This window comes from Syngnathus scovelli, chromosome 13 (assembly GCF_024217435.2).
Source record: "Syngnathus scovelli strain Florida chromosome 13, RoL_Ssco_1.2, whole genome shotgun sequence".
NCBI classification, from domain to species: Eukaryota; Metazoa; Chordata; class Actinopteri; order Syngnathiformes; family Syngnathidae; genus Syngnathus; species Syngnathus scovelli.
In genome coordinates, this window is record NC_090859.1 from 10,876,489 (window position 1) to 10,898,640 (window position 22,152).

A 22,152-nucleotide genomic window follows, 5' to 3' on the forward strand; every position below is an offset into this window, starting at 1 on the left:
ACAGCAAAAGAGCTCAGCTGCGGTTGTCTCTAGTTCATCCTTTTCAAGGTTATATATTGTGAGACCCAATAGCTATTTATTGCTACCTTGGACACGGTTTACCATTGTCGTGAAGGAGTGTCACGCCGGTTCCAGCAGATGGCGCTGTGGTGGTGAAGGAAAAAAGAAAAAAAAACATCGATAGAAGAAGCTTAGTTATCTATATGAGAAAACACACCGAGTGCCTCCAGCTGACCCGTGGGAGCCCCGAAGCAATGCGGTGTCCACAGTAGGCGTTAAAAAGCGCAATATGACAGAAGTGTGAATGCCACCCGGGTTGGTAACACCTTCTGCCCTTTCCCCCAAACGCCCGCCCCCTCGCCACTCCCCATTCCATTCTTCGGTTTTAATCTCAAAGGAAACGCGACACTATAATGCATGACAAACCGGACCTTGGGGGAGCAACAAAGGCCCCCAAAATTTCAAAATATGTCCAATATATAAGCATCATCAGAATAGTCTGGTGTTAAATGATTTGCCTTTTCCTAATGGAGCCATTTAGCTTAGAATATCCACTATCTCACTCCAGACAGAATAAAAAAATCACTAAAACTATTAACTGTAATTTAGACTGCATTTACCAGAGCACTTTGCATTATCGGATTCCACCGTCCCGACCTTGCGGAAATGTGTAAAATGACCACGACCTCTTGGCGGCACATTATGAAACGGTGCTGAAAGATGTGTTCGCAAATTGTCATGCAAACAAAAACTAGTCGGGCTCTATAGGGAGTTGTTAGCATGAGATTGAAAGAGTAGAAATTGTGCCGCACAGACAGAGTGTTAGCAATGCTAATTTTGGCTAGCTGGTTAATAAGGCTTTCCATTGAGCGCTAGCCTTAAAGCGGTAATGTACACCATGCAGATTTTAGCTATTCACAACCCAGTCCAATCTTTATTCCCTGCGAATTGTGGGGATCCGCTCAATTTGTTGTTTTAACTGCACGGCAGACATCCCATAATGCATTTGGCCACTCAGCAGATGACCATCTCTTGGCCGTCAGGCAATTGCTCAATTAGACAAGGAGACAGACAGTCGGACCGGCCCATAAACAAACAAACAAAATGAAAGATGCTAATGCACGGCCGACGTAATGCAGTTTGTGAGATGGAAAAACTCACACACACACACGGACACACACACATATGCCTTGGCGAGATTCTAATTTTAAAGATAAACATCGGAGAGTGAAAACGCAATAGGAAATTAATCATAGCTACGAGTTAAGTCACCTTTAGGAAATTAATCATAGGTATGAATTAAATCACCTTTAGGCTTATCCGTCTTTCTCAGTCCACCAAGTTTACAGTAGGAATACACGAGTCGCATGAGTTGACCTGAGTCAGACTTACTATAGGTTGCCAATTTTAGAATTTGGGATTTGCTTGGCTAAATAAAAGACATTATGTTCTAATCCTTTGAGGGAGGCTATTTGAACAAAAACTGTGCAGCAACACACGTAGATAGACAATATAACAGGCATGTATTCTTTATCCTCTGCAAAAAACAACATGTACAGAATACTGAGCCACTTACCGTGGTAGGGTGATAGTCTTCTTCTGTTTGCATGATTATTTTATACTGCCACCCAGTGACCAATTCGTGCAGACCAGACAGAATGAAGACCTGTACAAAATAATTGCACTAAATCACAATACCGAGGGAAGGGGAAAAAAATGCAATTGGATTTTTCAAAAAACATTCAGCCCGAATGAGGATAATACAATAGTGAGTTCATTTTTTTGCAAATCAAATTAGTGACAATTTTTGGAGTGATGTTAATACACAATGCAATATAAGCAATATTAAACCAGTTTGAACGACACAGTGTTAAGTTACTCAAGCAACATGTTTTTTTTTTTCTGAAAAATAGCAAATTTGGAGGAGCGCCGATTCCGTCCGATCGCGTTGACATGTGACTTACTCGTTGTCCCCGCCCACCTCTGGATGGCATGAACGCCCGGCGTAGGTGCGTCACAGAAAAGCTGCTCGCCATCAGCTTTGGGCACACTTTACTGCCGCTCTTGATATCAGTATTAAAAGTGATTTGCAACGCCGTATGTGGCAAGGAATCAAAACTTAATTTAGGCAGATAAAGATGCCATTTGGGAGGGAGATAAAGTGCTGCATCATGGGAGATGTGTTCCCCGGCGTGCTCTCAGCGCCTCGCCCTTACAGCACCCTCAGATTTACTGGCTCCTTTTTTTCTTCCCCCCACTGCTCCATAAAACAGCAAATCTGCTCACCAGGCGACACAGGCAAATGTTAATGGATTCATTTGTCAAGAACCTTCCACTTATTTACAGTCCTCTTCCATTACCGCCGCGACGCCTGCGGGAGGAAAGTGGAGGGGAAAAAAGGGGGAGAAAAAAACTGTGGCCAAAGTCAAAATATCGATTTGCCTGTCCATCAAGGCCGGGACTTCCTGTAAAACACGCGTGCACGCAAACACACACTATAGACAGATTTTTTAACTTGTTTTATGTCACAGTTTTTACCTCTGAGACAATTGCGCAATCTAATTGTGACCTATGTAGGCTATCCCGTTGGATTTAGCATTGTCGTTTTGCTGGAGGGGTTTATTTTTGGAGGTGGGTCGCTTTGATTTGATTTGATGTATATATTTTTCCAACACGTGGCAAAATTTGTGAGGTTTCACGCATGTTGAGGCCTCCAGAATGGCAACGGTTGCAAGAATAATAAACACAGCTGCTACCCGGGCCCCTCCAAAACTCAAATGTTAATAAACGTTAAACAAGCAACCGACATGAGAAGACCGTCATTTATTCATTATCTTGTTTTAAAGAACCAGGCACAGCGAGGGTTTAAATATTTCACAGGAAGGCGAGTACATTGAAGTTGTAAAAGTTGGAAACGGCTTTTAAAATATGTCGGCAACGCTGGATTATGCTTACCTGAAATGGAGCGAGAGGAGTGACATGAGGCTAAACCTCGTCGTTCGGATGACAATGGCGGAGACCCTCGCCTTATCCTCGAGTCACAGACCGCTAGCTCGTCCCAACAAATTTGGGATCGCCATCAAAACAGTGAGGCAGGTCAATAAGAGGGTGCTTGGGCAACGGCCCTCCACTGGTGGTGCTCACCACATTAGTTTCCCTGAAGACAAAAAAAAAACCATACAAAATATTCATATTAAAATTTAAATATTTAAAAATATTCTTATTTTGTTATTAATGATTGCTATACTATTCTATGTTATTCTATGCTATGCCATGTTATTCAATGCTAGGCTATGCTATGTTATTCAATGCTATGCTATGCTATGCTAAGCTATGCTATGCTAGTAATTCATGGTTCAGAAAACCAAAACTGATACTTTTCTTGTAATACAGACATGTTTATTGCTTGTGTTTCTTCAAAAATATATGGGAAAAGGATTTTGGGGGAAAAAAAAAACATTATATCACAATCGCAATCTTGAGAGGAGGAACAAAGCGCAGCACTATAGGCTATAGAATTACAACGACAAGCAGTCGACGTAAGCTCTTGTGTAGTATTAGTTGTAGCGCTTTATTAATCCTCCGCTGGGATTTTCCCTCTCTCTCTCCTTTTTGATTTTTTTGTGATTACAGCAACATCAAATGACAGCGGCAAACAGAAACAGGTCACACACGAGCCAAATGCTCATGCTTGTTGCCAGTTTTTCTCCAAAGTATCCCGTGTGGCATGCAGAGACCCCCCCCCCCCCCCTTCTTTTAGAAGCATCATATCAAATGTTTGTCACCTCACCGTGGAGTTTAATATGCTCAATGTTGCAGCATTCATTAAGGTGGCTCGGTGATGAACTGTGTTGCGTTGTGCAATGGTTGCGTAAAAGGGGCTAATGTAATGTATCAAGCCGCTATGAAATGCCGTAATCGCAATCCTCGGGCAGACTGGTTAAAAGCCCCAAGCTGAACAGTGCCCAAAAAAAAATCAGACAGCCACACTCCAAAGGCAATGAAAGCTGAAGGCCACAACACAAGGCTGTGGTGCAATTCCATTTTGTTTCTGTTTGCAAGAGAAATTGCACATTGGTTACATGTTATTTTAATCTATGTTTTATTGTTGACTTTAATTGCATTTTGAGTTTATTTTATTCAGTTTATATTTTTTAAAACTCATTTTTTATTAATAATTTATTGTTTTATATTATTTTTGGTTTATCTTATTTTATATTAACCACTCAGTGAGGCATAAAATATGCAATATAAAATAAATTGCGTATGAAATTTTTTAGTTGAGTTTTTATTTGTTATTTTCATTTTTAATTTTCACTTCATTGTTTTACTTCGTAAATTGACATGTACTTTAATTGAATCTGTTACATTGTATTGTAATTTTATTTCATTTCCAATTCATTGTAAATTAGCCTAAACTGGTTTTATTCCATCCCATGGAAGTCATAAAAATAAATCCATTTACATTCTCTTCACAGAATGTTTGTGTGAATCTGCACCTGAATCAGCACCATGGACAGCACCACTGCTTTATCAATACACACAATACCGGTATGACTACAAATATCTCACGTCTTCCCTGATCCTCATGTCCGATATGTTAACATTGGATGAACGAGGAGGAGGAGAGGGTTTTCAATCTTTTAAAAAAAAAAAAAAAAAAAAAATCATATTACTGACACAGTACTGTATATTGACGGGCGTCAGGCGAGTATGTTAAAGTGATACAAATGCATTCCACAGGCTAATCCACTGAGTACATAATTAGTTATCGGAAAATCCTAATATTGGAATCGACATCTGCCTCAAAAATCTATATCAGTTAAGTGAGTATGAGAGGTGGGCGTCAATTATTAGCGTTTTTTCACAATTCGATCCAAACCCCTTGCGAATAGCCGAGATAACAATTTAGCCTCCAATAACACGTTTATCACAAATATCACACAATCAATGCGGTATATCTCGACAGGAAGCGTCCTCGGCCACCCTGCTTTCCCCCGGTCCCTGGCCCTGACATCCCAGGAGCAGGTTTGGCCCCTCCCAAGTAAACAGACATTTATCACTCGGTGTGAGGGAATCGTCTAAGGGACGCCCGAAAGCTTTCGAATGGGGCCACAGAGCGGCACGGGGGAGTTGGAGATAGATGTTGCGCGGGTTCGCGAGGCCTCTTCTGGGATGCGCTTGGCACCAGCTGACGAGGTCGGCGTGGCCACCTTGCTTAAGTGTGTCAAGGACGGAAAAGGGGAGGAGGCGCAACTTTGGCTTGGAGGAGGGGGGGGGGGGGGGGGGGTCTGATGCTGTGCATGATATGCACTTTCAAATCTCAACTAATTATATAAAGTATCCTCTTGACATGTTTTATGTTGCGCGGAGCACAAAAGCCATGTTGCTCATAAGCCATCATGTGCTTTTTTTTAAATTAAAAGTCAACTGCGTGTTTACCAACAATGGTGTTCTTCACGCAGCCCAAATTGTTCATCAAAGAAGAATGACTTCCTTTCACGGATTCACCGAGTTGCAGTTTGTTAACTTTTATGAAGTACGCGTCACGTCTCGGAGCCATTAGGGGTTGCGCTCGTTAAGACCGTATAGCACTCCCGGCCTTAAATGGTTTATTTAAAACGTATTGATGCTTTCAAAGGAGCAAGAAAGGGATCAATGATGATCAACATCTGTCATATTGTGCAATGTGATCTGTGAAAATTTAACGTTCTAAAGATTAATCTGGAACCCGAACCCTTTATTGTTTAAATAATTAAGGTGTGCATGCCCGACTCTCTTTTGTGTTGTGTTGTGTACGATATAAAGATTTAAATGTCGTTTGCGGAATCAAACGCGCTTTTTGGGTGAAGTCGTCCAACAACTGGCGTCTTGGCAAAATGGGAGCGACAACGAGCCAGATGGCTGCCAGAGCATTGTTTGGGTGTTGTTAGGGAAGCAGCAGACTTCCTACTTAAAGTATATCTTTTGTGCATTTTTTTTTTTTGCCTCTTTGTTATAAAGCTCAATAAAGCTGTCAAGCCATGCCGGTGAATCGTGGCTTTATTTATTCATCTATTTATCTATCTATTTATTGAAGGGAGGTTTCATAGGGAAGAGAAAAAAAAACGCAACTAGGTAAATCCAGATTAGTGTATTTCAAACTAACCCTAACCCTCTAACTTTGGGATTCTTTAGCAGGCTTGGGCAAAAAGTCCAAATTCCTTCTCGATGAGACAAAAGGAAAAAAAACAGCAACGTTTAAATCCTTTTATGTCTTGTGCGGGAGCATCAAACCGGCCGTTCTTTGTCCAGGTGCGTGTGACACGACACGGCCGGCTTGTGTTTGCGATGACTGCCACTGAAGTCCAAGTCAACAGTGATTTATGAAGGCCTGAGGGTGGAAGCTACGCCTTCCTAAAAGCTACTGTAAACACGCTCTAATGGCAGCTCAGGAATCTGTTTGACTTTTTTTTTTTTTTTACGTTCCAACCTTGATTTCCCCACACAGGAAAAGTCCTCCAGGCTAAAAGATGCATTATTCCATCAAGAAAGGAGAATACGAAACCTCCTCTCCCGACGAGATGGCTTCAAGTCGTCGCGGGTCTCAGCAGTGGGATCGTGTTCTCCCGTAACCCGAAACCCGAACTCATCAAAGAAATTCCAATAAGCAGTAAAGACATTTCCCAGCGAGCGTCCTGTGGGGTTCCTGCGGACGAGGGCGGGGTCGCCGCGTGTCAAACTGCAATCTGGTGCCATTACTCAGCACGGGTCAGCGCTAATGTGTCACTCACCCAGCTGCACTGTTTGGGGAGTGCGGGAATTACACGGCGGGGCCAAGTGGCCAATTTGGTTTTAATGTCCATTCAGGCCATGTTGGAAAGGAAAAACCGTACCAGAGTGTAAATCTTGCCTTACAAAAAAGCCGCATGTCAAGTCCATTGCTGCTTGGGATACAAAATGTGTGTCCGTTTGTGTGTGTGTTTGCAAAAAGCGCTAAAAACAATGTACTCTATGTCCGCTCATGTGCACCCAGATGCATGGCAAGCATCCTTTTCGGGGAATGACCCGCTTGTCTCATTAAAAGGAAGCTGCTGGAGGGGAACGATATGCAAACCAAGCAGGGGGAAAAATGAAAGTCGACACACATCCTCACGCACGCACACGCGAGCATGCTCGGAAAGCACTTAAAAATCCTCTAATGCTTCAATAAATAAGCCCGGTCAATGAGTGTTTTCATATTTCCATACTGTGGCATTTCTGCTTTTAACAACAACAGCAGCAGCCGCCACCACATACCAATGATGACAGAAAATTGTGATGATGGCATAAAACTGGATACAGTACACTTTGTGTTTTGGTTGCGCAATAACATTTATCAGATACGAGTATTTGTGTAATAACACAAGAAGGACGATTCCGTCAGCAGTGTTTAGGGTAAAGGCCTCCCGGGAATGATTTATTGTTTGAAAACGAATTCCGTTGAACGGTGGTTAACTTTCAGTATTTCGATATTGAAATTCAACTTTGCTTACAACTTCTAATGATGTACGCTGAAGGAAAATACCTTTTTTTTCGGTGTTCTCTTCGGCCAGTCATCGATCGTCCTTGCTGGAGAGCAACCAGCGGTGGTGCGTTCAACTCTGGCCTGATGAAGAAAACAAAAGAGCAGCTTTTAATTGCATTACGGACGCTTTTTGGCACCAGATTGCAGCCCTCGAGAGTTTCCCGCCGGACCCCCGCTGCGACGGGGCACAGACAACACCCAGGGCGTAAAAACAGGAAAGAGTGGGACAAGGGGGTGGATGAGATCCCCGGACCCCTGCTCGGATTCCGCTGCAGGTTACACTAGCTACAATAAGGTGGGGTGGCGTGGGGGCTCCTCTCCCCTTTCGATGAACCTCTTTTTTTGTGTTCATTTTGTAGCATGAAAATGTTATCACTGAAGGGTGGAGATGAGTTAATATCACTCGGTAGCCTACGGTTGTCCTGAAAGGCGGAGCAGTTCCTCTCATTTTCTGTATCATAGCACTTCTGTCTGAAAGTGCTGCATTTAATCCCAAAAGGCACCTTCTAAAAAATGCAAAAGCGATGGCGCCCAGACGACGTTTACTGACAAGCTAAACATAAAACAAAGAGAATTACATTCTGTGAAATTAAAATCAGCCAAACGAAACTGCTGAAAGACAGACCCCGCTAGCTTAATGCTAATGCTAACCAGCATCTATGTTGCAGTGTTTTAACCCTTTGAGCAAGGCTCACGAAACCTTTTTGAAAGTGATATCAACTTCTTAGGTAATATTGATGCCCACTGGAACGGATTAATGGCATGTCTATTCATTTCAATGGAGAAAGACGATTTGCCTTTAAAGTATTTTGACTTTCAAGTATGGTCAGGGTAAAAATTAAACTCTTAAGACCCCACTGTGCATGCTTTTCTTTCCCTTAAATCCTTCCAGACAAACCTCCCTTGTTTCTTTGCAAAAAACAGCAGGAATGAAGACTTAGCTTCAGTTCCCACACCTCTTCCTGTTGCCATCTTGTTGCTACAATGCAAACAGCGTGCGTCTCAGTTTCATTGACATTAGCGCAACACTTAAGTGCAGTAACCTAATCTTCCCACCACCCCCCCGGCTTGCTTTCCCCTCTGAAACAGAAGGGTCTCAACCTTCGCCAGCGGGCTGGGAGGGAAGAAGGGCGTTACCAGAGCATTTTACAGCATTATATAGCGCAGTACCCACAGGCCTCAGGGTCATATAGATAAGGTTCTCCCCCAACCCCCAACACAGGGGTGGCAAATTCAAAACCGCACTTATTATCGGCCAAAATGCTTTCTTAAGTTTAATTATAGGTTTGTGTCAGAGGAGGAAGGCCGTTAAGCCCTGTTGAGTCTTGGTGCGCTGATGTGTGGCATGTGGAAAGACAAAATAACAAATGCGCTGTATTCTTCTTCTCTCGTTACAGTCGACGTGGCAGAAGTTAGCCACCCGCTATGCCACGTCGCATTTTGGAGACGAAAAAAAATTCTCAGGCGCTTTTTGTGTAATATCCTGGTCTATCTCCCTTTGCTGTCTGTGCAATGCCTCAATAAAAAATGTTGACGCATCAAGCAGTTGGATAAAACGAGCATATTACCGTTTTGATGACGTCTTTCACGAAGCTACTGTACATCGTTTGTTGTGGAAAAAAGTGCTGTAAACGCAAGTGTGGCGGTCCTGATTTGTGTGTTGTGCGCATAGTGTGTTTATCCTTCCGCCAGGCACAAGCATTCTCCCTCATTGTGCTCTAAGTAGCCCACTGGGGAGGAAGACGAGGGAGATTAGCCATGTTTCCTGTAGCTTTGATGTTAAGTCCTCGGGGGTTAGCGATGTTACCGTCGCCTTCATCGTAGCGTATTACATCCCGGCGTGCGGAGGCGGGAGACTCCAGTCGCTTGACTTGAATCGAGTCGGACTTAAGTCGATAGTTTTAGGGATCGGAGCTTGCTTGGGTTAAACTTATTTGCCGACCAAATTTTAATTTCAATCGAGGTAAATTGCAGTTTATTTTTATTTTGTACTTGTATCGTTGCCATGAACTCCAAGTTTGCTGCATTTCTTTTCCATTTTTCTTTTATGACAGCATTGCTTCCTTTCTGAGTGAGTCCATATTGATGCGAGTGGATTGGAGCAGATGGCGCATTGTGTGTTCTTGCTTCTTGGCAGTCCGACCCGACAGGATATTGAGATGAGAGAGGAGCAGCTTGCTTTATTTATTCTCAAATTTGTGCTGCCCGTATTTGTCGCCTGGTGTATTAGACCGGATGACGAGACGGATTATGTCGTGTAGCTAATTGGTCAACGAGAGGTAGAAATCATTTAATCACGACGTTCAGCTGATTTCATTAAATAAATGTTTTTTTAATCCGTTTAACTGAGACAGAATTGGTTCTCGATCGATCTATGTAAATAATAATTAATGGTGACCACGTCCAAGCGTTCACAATTTCTCACAGCATGAATGCTGATTTTCACACAAATATCAGTATGCAATCCAAAATGAGGTAGAAATACACTATAAATGAACTCCAAAAAGCAATACGTCAACAAAAATTAGGCTGTGTTGAAACAGTACTTCATTTTTCAAATTTAAACCACCTCAAACTAAGTGTACCGCCATCAAGTGGTCAACAGTGGAATTACACTGATATAAATGAGCCTTCCAAAATATATATTAACTGTACCAAATAAATGTTTTGCCTGCCAGCAGCATTTTATGGAGATGTTCAGGCTACTCTGAACACGCACTTTTCCAGACATATTAACCACAAAACGCTTTGAAGACAAAATGAGTGAAAGTTACTTAGACGAGTCGCATTTAGGTCAAAGTGTCTGCTGCATTAGCGGAAGGACAAGCGGTAGTTTGGGGACTTTTCTTGTATGAGGGGCTAAACGCGGCATTAATCACCGTAATGTTGCTCCAGTCAGCCCGTCGCCGCTTCTCTGCATAATATCCTAAAGTGAACAGCACGTCGGCATGCTAATTTATGGACTGCCGGCAGGGCTGCGTTGAAAGAGGGGAAACACCTCATCAGCCCCAAATGTGCCAGAATGGCTTTGAAGGGGAAACACTGAAAATGAATGGCAGCGCAAGCGAACGATAGTAAACAAGATGCCCTAGCTGTTGATCTGAAATTTTAGGCCATTTCTCATCGGGGTTTGTCTCGCAGTTGAATTTATGTGACTGCAAAACACAGAGTGAAAATAGAAAATTGAGAACCGAATAAAAGCTAACTGATGAGCCAACGAGTGGCTGAGGGAGCCGATTGGTCAACTTTACCGAAGTCAAATTCCTTGTTTGGCACGCTCAAACATGGCGAACAAAAAACTCTTGAATCTTGAACACACGGAACCGGGCTGATGCGAACATGGGGAATTTTTATTTTATTATTATTATTATTGTTGTTTTATTATTTTATACTATTTTATGTATTATATAATATTGTATTATATTGTATTATATTATATTATATTATATTATAATATATTTTATTTTATTTTATTTTATTTTATTTTATTTTATTTTATTTTATTCAAGAAGAACACGTTTGTCTTTTTGCTATCCTTCAGATCAGCTGAAGCAGCAACAAGAGCAGCAAGCGGCACCTCCCCTCAACGCGATGACAATCATCGTCCCGACCCACGTGCGGCGCCGCGCTCCATCTTCAAGCCACAAACCGACGAGGACGAAGTAGATTTAAAGAGGACGGACTTGGAATATTCCCGAGGAAATTGACAGTGGAGGCAAAATAATGACAATCTGATGGAGTCTTATCCTTCTTCACATCAGTGCTGGGGAACTTTATCATACTTTCACACGCATTCAGATTGGTTAAGGTATGATGAAATGGTTTTGTGAAGGTGACATTGCAGAAAGCATCAACGCCAGCCGGTAGAGGAAATGAGGACAGAGTTGCGATGTTTTAACTCACTCGGATTTTTATTAGGGATGGGATAGTATTTCTTATATGGGACAGGTTTTTTTTTTTCTCCCCAATTTAAAAGAGTTCCCAGGTGTTTTAATCTCTCAAGTTTTTCCAAATGCTTTTTTGGTGTGCAAATCTTTCCAGTGATAAGGTGGTTGTGAATAACCTTTGTGTTTTCAACTAACCTTTTGACCCGAAAGGGGTGTGTAGACTTTTCAAATCCATAATAAAAAACATCTTCAAAATAATCAATTATTGACAATTAATACTACACAAATAACATTATTTGAGGACTAGCCAAACAAGCTAATGGCAGCGATTTGTGCCGAAACTTTTTCTCTAGCGAGTCCTTGTCTGATCTGTGATGTGTAAAGCATGATGCCGTTTAACTGTGGCGCTGTCAAAAAAAGTCGATATAATATGATATAAGGCCAGAAGACCGCGCCACAAATCATGTCGCGTTCAAGGACGCGTCAGCTCCGGAGGCAGTCCATCACCAGCGCGGCGACTTTTCCGCGCGCAACTATTTGGAATAATTTACCCGGGCTGAGTGTACAGTGTATGAATCCATGCAAAGTGCTTAACAGACGTCCGATGATGCATTGCGTCGCGCTGCCCACCAAAGCTCTATAAAATCATTTACCGCACTGTAAATCTCTTTAATAGATGAAAAAGTGGGTGAGGGAGGGGGCGGGAAAAAAAAAAAAAAAAATCAATGCTAAAAACAAATACAAATTGACGACACACACACATGGTGTACTCATTTTAGTTATGCGCGGATATAATTATACATTAACATAAAAGCTTTAGGCCACTTTATAACTTTAGAAAAGATAAATTTGATAATAAATTGTGATGTAAATTTCACATTATATTTTCTTCCCTATTTTTTGGACCTTGGACTGGAGCTAATAAGTTATCAAGAACGTCTCGCATAAAACATAATGCACTGGTAAAATATGTCGGCGTAAATACTCTACGTTGCAGTTCCGGGCTGCTGGGATAAAACTTGCACGACGACTGTAAATATGGCTGGAGGAGAGCAAATACACTTTTCTCCAAAATTGTTCTGGCTGTTGCATGTGTACAGTAAAAGAATTTATGTCACGTCCCGGTGAACTTTTCAAGCACTTTCATCTACTCGGAAGGCTTCATTCCTCTCGTTGCATTCCAAGGAGCGCTGGACCTTTGGATGGCTCCACAAACCTCATCCGGGAGCGCAACCAAGACAGCGGCGGGGTCAAAATCCCCCTAATCGGATTTTTTCCCTTTTTTTTTTTTGGTGGCCAATTGTTCTAATAAAGCCGCATCCCTCCCGATCGGACCAATTTTACAGCACGCCAGCTTCATCTGCGCGAGCTCAGCGTCTAATGCTTCATCGTTATCAGGACTTTTTGAGCCCAATGTGGCGGAGAACCTCAGAGATGTCGCAGTGTGAGGTCCGCGCTAAGCTAATGCGGCTTAGCAGGAGACTGCAGATAGCGCATGGCTGGTCATTTCAGAAACAACAACTATGCGCTTCCGTGTTTACTTGGGGGAAGATAAAGTGTAATTACGAGTGAGGGGAAAAAAAACAAGATGCGCGATGAGATGACATTTCTCTGAAGTGTGCAAAGAAGATAAAAACTTAATAGGTTTCACTTTGAGAAACTTTGCAATTTGGCTTTAAGCCAAATAAGAAGCTTCTACTTCTTGGGCTTTAATTGTCACGTCACGTTCAAATCAAGCAGCGCTTTTCAATTGAATTTAGTACAATTTCCGACAAAATGACAAACGGGACTTGATTTAACACGGAATAATTCTTCCTAAAAAGACTTCAAGCAAGTTTACTGTCTAACGAAACATAAAACAAAGATACATTGTGTATTTAAATACAACCAAACACTAGCCCACTAGCTTCATGCTAACATATAATGGGTAACACCATTGACATGCTAATGTTTAGCATAGAAAGTCACGATTTTAGAATCCTTCAAGCAACGGATATTTGAACACAAATTGAGACTAACACTACCAGATAGACGCAATAATCTGAAATATTCATGGGCATATATTCTTTATCCTCTTTATGCAAAAATCTGGATGATTCTAACAGGTTAGACAGATGTTTTGGGACATGTGGGTGGTTAGAACTACTTTAGCTTCAGTGAAAGCTTGTACTCCTCTTGTAAGACTTCGAACAAGATTTTTTGGGGGAGTGGGTCTATATAACATCACAGCAAGGGAAGTGCAGCAGAAGGCGCAGAACACAGTACATGAACGAGGAGGAGCACCTCATTATTTGGCTCTCGAGCTTATTAACACCTGCGAGCATGCCAAAAAAAAAAATCTCCAGACAGGTTTTAAGACGACGAGCGAATCACAGGTTCTGCGTGGAGAGAAGCCGTAAATAACTCTGTGTGAAATCATTAGCGTCGTTAAATTTCAGGTGCTGTCCCTCAAAAGGAGCTATCGGGTGGACTTTCTCGCCGACGGGAAAAGGTCAGAAGGGAGCTGCTTTGAGAAAGATAAGGCGATTTGTCAGCCCAAAACAATCGGAACGTAACTTCTAAGTAATCATCTGTCTGCCCGTCGGATTATCAAGAGTCCGGTGGGTTGATTTGATGACTCTTGCTGGGCATACAAATAATAATGTGGATTTTGATTTCAGTGGAGTAGTGGTTAGCCCATCTGGCTCGTAGAAGTTTTGGGTTTGAATCCCTCATTAAGTAGACCCAAGACATTACGATTGAATCAATCGAAGTCTTTTTTTACTGATATTTATATTACAACGGCTGGCATAAAATATTGTACATGGAAGGACAACTATAACTATTGATCATCGATCAAATCACAGAAGCAGAGCGACTCTGTTTACACATTCGAGACACCGAAGCATATTGGACGCATTTGTCACTCGCTTGTGGGCATTCGAGAGTGTTGTTACCATGGAAACCCAAGCAGTTATGGCCCATATTTCGCACACAGTACCTGAGAGTGGATGCATGGTTAGAAAATAACTTGGAAGGGATTATGTAGTGATTTTAGATTCAATTATATAGTTAGACTGGATTGGGTGGCTAGATTAGATTTGATTGTTAATTAAATCAAATTAAATTGATAGGTGTTAGAGAGTTAAAAAGTTAGAGAGCGATAGAGATAGTATAAAATGTATTTATTTACCGATTGTTCTTCAAGTTGTCCTTCCTTGGCCATTCCAGTCCTGGAACTCAGAAACCTCGTGTTTGACGCACCCTCTGGGCAAATGAACACACAAACAAAACTCAGTCGCATGCTCATATTCACAAAATATTAATAGCATCTTCCTGGTCTGTGGAAAATATACGAGCGGGTGCCAATTTTGCTTTTCTGTCCATGTTCAACTACTCCACAACAGCATAGCATGAAAAAGACAAAGATTATTTCAGATAGTGTTGCCAAAATGTTGTGTAATGTGGTTAAAAATGTGGAGCCACGCTGCTTGGCAAGAGAAAATGGCAGCTAAGATAAATACAAGTGCTCAGGGGATTTTGCAAAAAGAGAATAATGGTGACCATCACAACCAGCCAAAAATACTGAGCGGTTAATTCATCTCTTAGCAGTCCGGTTGACGGCCAAATAAATAAATCCATTTTTGGTAGTGGGAACTAACAAAGTAAAAGTATTTGTTTGTTGTATCCAAGTCGATAGGCATCTGTATCTTATTTGAGTATTTTCTGAAAATCTGAGAACACAACACTGACAGATATATTCTTTATCCTCTGGGAAGAATAATTTCAATGCGACTTATTGAAGAGTTGTGACCTACGGACTTCACTTCTATAATAAAACATTCCTTCAGAAACACATTCCAACCAACGGTTGATCTGGCATTTGCTCTAAAGGCATTTCTTAATGTGTTCTACTGATTGATCGGTCGGGTTGTTAAAGCGTTTTAATGATTAGCATGTCCCCTTTGATTGCTCTGTGCACCCCCCCCAAGCAACTCCACATCTCAGGTCTAAGGCTCGGGGGTGTCCTTTTTGTCATTGGTGACTCTGACCTCTACCTTCCCCTCTGGCACAGGGTCAATAATTCACAGCAGCAGAACCACACCGGTGTCCCTCGTGAACCTCCCAACAACCGGAGAGAAAAAAAAAAAATGAGTCCATTACCATGGCGGTGCCAGTTGATGGATTTCATGCTGGCTACAAAAATGCAGGTAAAAGGAAGAAAAAAAAACTCAAGGTGACCTTCACAGCAAAGGCATCTTTAGCAGACTCCCATGGGAAAGTATCAAAGGAGGGTTGTCAGATTTGTTTGCTTTCTGTTGGGTAATGTGTTACACTCAAAACAGCCACAAACTCAGTCACATGATGATCGTGGATGGACTGCGGCGGTTTCAAACAGCGGCTAAGTCAAGTTGAGTTTCTTTAAAAAGCCCTTCATCAAATATGGCATTAAAACAGGCCGTCTGTTTTGCTCCAACAATGAAGTCAACCTGCTTTACATAACTTGCCGCCAAATCATTTTCCCGATCTTCAAAGACTCTACAATTTACGTCGAATTTATTTTCGGGGCTATAGCGATAAGAGAGCGGTCCGATCTCGGGTTGTACAAGGCCCTCGCAGCTCATTCCCAGCACCCGCCAGTGAGGCGGCATCTGCAGCGCTGAAGGCAAGCATGGCAGCCGCGCAGGACAGCACCAGCCCAAGCTGTTAGGCCTGCTGTCCCGTAATCCGCTCCAGAGGGGCGGCGCAGTTAAAAGACCCCATGGAAGCCACACTCCGGGTCAAAGGATACGATCAATACATGAGCTCGGAACATGTGCTCGGTCACAGCCGTTGGCTGCACGATAAATTGTTTGTTTTTTTGCGTGGTAACAGAATGCAAAACATGCCAACGTGATGTCCTCAAAGTAGTATTTTGACAAATAAAAAGTACAGCTATCACTTTGGTCATATATATTTAAATACCTGAAAAAGTATAAATGTTTTGATGCCAGGTTGCAGACAGCCAGATATGTCCTGCGGAGTTTTCTTTGAGGCATCCTTTTGTCTTTGTGCGACGAAGCGTATTCGCCAGGTCGCCGTTGCCAGGAGACCGGCAAAGCCGCCCGCGTGCGCTTGAGGGACAGGTGAGAGGCGTCGCCAGGACAGGCGGCTTTATCGGGAGGAGGCCTCACTCACCTCGCCGGAACGGTACAACTGCCATTCGTCTCGAATTCGCAGTGGCCGGCGTCAGCTGCGCTCAGCAGGCGGACGCACTCGAGTGTGCAGCTCCAGTCTGCCGCTTCCTCGGCGCCGCCCGCTCCCGGGAACGCCAGCCGGCGAAGCCGAGCCGGGCCAGCACGAATCGGTCACCCTGCGCTCGCTTTTGTTCAAAAAAACTAAGCCTCGTTTGCTTGCTTGATTTGCACGTACCCAACTTTTAAACTTGCCAAATAATTTCACCATCCTAACTGAATATTTATGTTTATAATTGAATTTAAATAATTATTTTTAATAGTTTATTTATGATTAAACTTTTATTTTTTATATTCTATTTTATTTACTATTTTATTTATTATTTTTCCATTTCAAGTGACGTGTGATGCAATCGAAAAACAAACACAGAAGGTAAAGAAACACAAGTGCGAAACGTTTATAGCATGCGTAGTATTTTTACAACGTGTTTTATAGTCCATCTGTTGAAAGTACTTCAATTTACTGATATGTATAAATATCCTTAACATGCAATTAAACGCGAGTGCGTAGTTTATAAACATCGATTTTTATTGACTTGTGTTCCCATTAAATTAAATCAGAAAAATGGCAGAAATTTACATTTTAGCTAACCTGTCATGCACCAAAGGCACATACACCATCTTATTAATCACTGGCCCCCGAAAAAAAAAAAAAAAAGTCTTTCTCTTCTAATCTTGGAATAATTAATGAGGGCTAATTTAAGCATGTGTCTTATGATTCATGAACACATCCATTAATGACACGATAAGCACTCATAATATCCTTGTCTGTGTTTGTCATTAATCATAAAAGTCAAGGTCATTTCATGTGCTGCCATTCTGACAATGTCAACAATACTAAGAATGCACGAATGAAGGAATGTCAAGATGAAAATGATTTCTAACGACCTATGAATTTTTTCCATTTTATAACACCCGCCAAGATTGTAGTTGCTCAACGCAAGATTCATATTAATTTCTCTTGACTTCCATTCTACATTAGGCCACCGAGGTGTCTCTAATGAACTTTGGTGTTACGACATTTAAACAGACAGGCCCATTACAGCCTCTCAGAACTTATAAAGGTTCTTCTCAGATATATAAATGTCAGCAAACCTTGCCTGAGCTTTTCTCAGAAGCCGCGGATGAAAGGATCCCCGCTGATATTTAAGTGAAGATGATCAATGGCAAGAAAGCGGAACCCGACCGGAAAGACAAATGTCAATCACGGACGTTTTTATACCGATCATTCAGATAATGCACTTTGATATCAGAGTCTAAAAACATTTCGTTTTACTTCTTGTACTTGAAAGTTTAATACAACCTAACCATGAGATGACGCCAAAGCACTCTTTTTATCAGCCCATTTAAGCTCCTCCCCTCAATTCAACCTATTTCCTTAGCAGCAAGAAGTCACAAGATGGCGCCAAAGCAAATCTTTACTATTAGACAAGGCTTGGGCGCCAAAGCACTACATGCTTTAAAGTATCTAGCAGAAGCACCTCTTCAACTTATTTCCTTCGCACCAAAACGATACAAAATATCGGCAAAGTATTACTTTACCTGTCTAATAGAAGTTACGTACTTCTACTTGGTAATTAATTAGCTATTTTTAAACACCCCCTCCTCTTCTACACCACTGACAAGGGCTATAAACCAAAGTTGAACTCAGCCTGGTGTCATTAATCCTGACAGAACCGGAGGCACGACTCTGTTCGCGTTCACAGCCGTCCCCAAAAAAAAACATGAGGGATGAGTGGAGGGGAGAAGACAAGGAGGCCAATTTACGTGCTAGTCCCCCAGCAGCAGCGGCGGCGGCACGAGCAGCAGGACGGGCGGCCACTTAATTCTATGCAAGCGCATCATTATATGCACCATTTGCCAGATGCTCATTTAACATGCAATAATTAGACACCCCCTCCCCAAAAAAAAAAACAGCAAAGATGAGAAGTGCCTACAACCCCCCCAAACACACACAGAATAATATAGACGAACATAAGGCAGAAGTTAGGTTTAAAATTTCCACCTGTTTTACCTTTTTTTTTTTTCTTTTTTGTGGCGGACATCATATTCTCGTTTTACGTGCGAGTGGCTTTCAATAGGTAACGTTCCACTATGGGACTTTTATGTTTCATAGCAGAACTGATCCCTCGTGGCTGAACTGAGTTGCCTCGTTTTAATAGTGTCTATCCATTTCATTTCTTTTCCCAGGGAACTTTTAGCAGTCCATCACACACCGCATGGCTCACGGCGTCCATTCTCCTGAGCAGGGAGCAGATAATAAACGCAATACACCCACACACACACACGTGCGTACTGTATATACGGACGGGTCGCGGTTGTCTGATGAGCCAAAGACGGCGCGGCGCGCTCTGGCAGCCTTGAGAAGCAGATGTTGAATCCTCTCTGCCTTTAAGGAGCTTTTAATGGCGTAATTTATGGGCGATATAAAGAGAATCAGGTCATCATCAGTTCTCAAGCTCCACTGTGAGTGTGTGTGCTAATATGCGAGTCTACTTTGCAGGCAAGGCCAGTTATCCCTGGAGTCAAAAGCTACCTGAGGAGTTAAATGGCCTGAGGGGACACGATGGGCCACCATGCTTAAAGTGCTTCATTTATGACCCGAGGAAAGCACTGACGTCGAGAGGCGAAGAGCCTTTAGGCGGCTCGGCGCCACACAGGGGGAACATCTAAAGAAGCATATGGACGCAACAATCTGACAACTTCTTCTCATTTGCATCACACACAGACTGCAGGTTGACTACAAATGAGGGATGGACGTGATCATCGTACAGTAACCTCTGCCTGGCTTGTTTTGCGAGTCATTGGTGGTGTCCACCATCAGTGTCAGGCTGAGATGATGGAGCCATTTAATAATAGAAAGAACCTTTGTGTTATGGCCTCAGCCCTGAGAATGGAAAATTGGCAGTGACTGGCTGGATCACTGAACAAACTACCTCAAGCTATAATTTATAGGCAAAGATGCGTGCGTGTGTAGAAGGTTAATGAAAGCAGATATTATATTTTAAAGCGACGAGAAAATTAGTAGTCTGTAAAGATGGATTTACAATGTATGGATGTAGAGGCAAAAATCGGAGGGGGCGTAAATGAAAAAAAATAATTGCCACCTCTTATGGTGTTCTACAGGGTTCAATTTTAGGGCCCCTGTTGTTTTTATTGTTTTGATGCCTTTGGGTTCCATCTAAAAAAAAAAAAAACGTGGTATTTCTTTTTCACTCTTATGCAGATGACAGTACTGAATTTTAACGAAACAAAGAGTTGTTAATGTGGTTTGTTATTTTATGCTTTTCTATCCTTTGTTTTTCTTTCAGTTGTGGGCGTTTTTAAAGTGCTCTATAAATAATATCGAATTGAAAGTTCACCATCCATCAGCGGCACAAATGAAAGGCCCTGACCGGCCTAGCAAACCACCGAAACAACTCGCATTAGCCACAACAAATCGCATCAACAACCATTTATTTACATTACCGCAGGCTTTAAGTAGATTGTCCAGAACTCTGTGCGGCCGTCTTCTCGCCGTAATGAAGACAAACACATTACAAAGGGAGTCCACTTATCTTGATATGGATCACCTCTAAATTGTACACTTTTATAGATAACCACCTCCAGTCTCTTCTGGATTTTTGTGATTAGGACTCAAGCATTGTTCATTAATGAATCAAGATTGAGTATCCGCTGAGAACAGCATGTGTGGCTGTAAGAGCTAAATGTCACTGTGAATTCATTATGCTTTACAGCGGGGAGAAAACTGACAAATTAAATCGGATAGAAGGCAATAGATTACATTTACTTGATGAAATAGGGAAACTTAAAAATCAATTGTTTATAGATTTTTTTTAATAGTTATTTGGGTAAATTATAGATGAACAGTATCATCCCTGACACGATCGATTGATTTTTGTAGGCTTATGCAGATATTCTGAACCGATTAATTAGCCGTTTGATTAAGGAAATAAATAAAGAAACTATTGTTTTTGGTCCCTGATGGCTTCCATCATAAAAAGATATGAATTGCAGACATATGATTTCACTCTTATACAATATTTAAATTTTTTTGTAATTTTACAACAGAGAAAAATTAGCAAAACTCGATGTGTATGCCGATTTTTTTTTGTGGTTGAATGTCATCATTGTCTTAAGTTGAATGTATTGAGTTAAAGTTTAATATATAAAAATATTTTTAAAAAATCATACCTAACCAACACACCTTCTAAAACTGCGCCATATTTTATCCAATTGAATTACTGAATTGAATCGTTCCAAAACATATTACACCCTATGTATCGAGAAAGCACTGAATCGTATTTTATTAAAAAGATGCACCCAGCTAATCAAATCTACAGAAATACAACACAGGAAATCACGGTAAGTTAAAGTAGTACTCGAAAATCCACCAGCATTCTCCTCAACAAGCTCCTGATAAACATTTGAATAAATTTGTCGCCTAAGAGCAATTTCCTTTGCATGTGTAATCTCCTCCAGCAACACGCTAGTGCAGAACTAGGATGGACCATATGGTGTGCGCAGATCCAGTGCACCGAAGGGTCCTATCACTTGAAAATGGGCTCCATTAAGACCTCTCGCTGGAGAAACTCACTAACGTGTTGTTCGTGGAGTTCCCCTCGTCCAAAAAACAGCTTTTGTTGTGCCACACCTCGGTTGCCCTCCAGTTCCATTCTGATTTACATACAAATTGATCTTGAGGTAAATCAGATGTCATTTTTTTTCTGCGGGTCACGGGGAGCACGCTGAGATAATGAAATCAGAGTCCGCTGAGTGCTACACTTGCAACGCTACCAGATGGGTCTCTCTCTCTCTCTTTCGCTGTGATGCGGCGCGACTACGGCTGGGTGCACACGAGCGTCAGTGCAAATGTGTCAAAATTGACATAACCTGCGTTCATTTCGCCAATGACAAAATGAACGCCGGTGCTCGTGTGCGACCATTTTTTTTTTGACAGCCGCGTGTACTCTGCACGGTTCAATTTGCTCGGTGGTCACCACGCGTGTTTTAAATTCATCCTAGTGTGATTTATTGCGGGCGGCTCGGTGAGTGGTACTGACTCTCGGTTTTGAGGTTCGGGATTTGAATCTTGCTGGTGTGACAATACATTAGAATTAAATGGAGGCCTACAAATAAATTCCAGGCAGTGGGAGGAGTTGTCTTGACTGTTCAAATTTATCGGATAAGCTCAAGCTCACAGATCATAAATTGCATGGAAAATTTCCCCGCCTCCAACAAATTCCTCCGCCCGAGTCCAAGCCCCATTTTCTTTCAACAAAAGAAACGACAGACAGTTGGGGCACTTGACAAATGACGGAGCCCGTAGGGGTGACAATTAGAAGGACAAGAACCTGATGGAGCGTCACATCTCATTAATGCCGTCTGGGGATGAATTAAAAAGCAGCTTAATGTACGAGCAATGTTACGAAGGCGAGCGTCTACACGAGACTGACAGGTGATTAGTGTTGCTAAAAGATTTAATTCTCAATTTGGCCTGATTACG

At 42.0% G+C, this 22,152-nt stretch overlaps 1 protein-coding gene across 3 annotated transcripts in view; it reads right to left on the reverse strand.

Annotated features, from left to right (window-relative positions):
• unc5cb (unc-5 netrin receptor Cb) overlaps positions 1-22,152 on the reverse strand; it is a 123,598-nt gene that overhangs the window by 85,279 nt on the left and 16,167 nt on the right. For all 3 annotated transcript variants that reach the window (XM_049738055.1, XM_049738054.1, XM_049738053.1), the window contains exons 6-9: positions 14,606-14,679; positions 7,547-7,627; positions 2,956-3,157; positions 1,577-1,666 (exon numbers count right to left, since the gene is read on the reverse strand). In XM_049738055.1, the coding sequence (XP_049594012.1) occupies positions 1,577-1,609 (33 nt within the window). In that variant the 5' untranslated portion in view covers positions 1,610-1,666; positions 2,956-3,157; positions 7,547-7,627; positions 14,606-14,679. The remainder of the gene's footprint in view (positions 1-1,576; positions 1,667-2,955; positions 3,158-7,546; positions 7,628-14,605; positions 14,680-22,152) is intronic.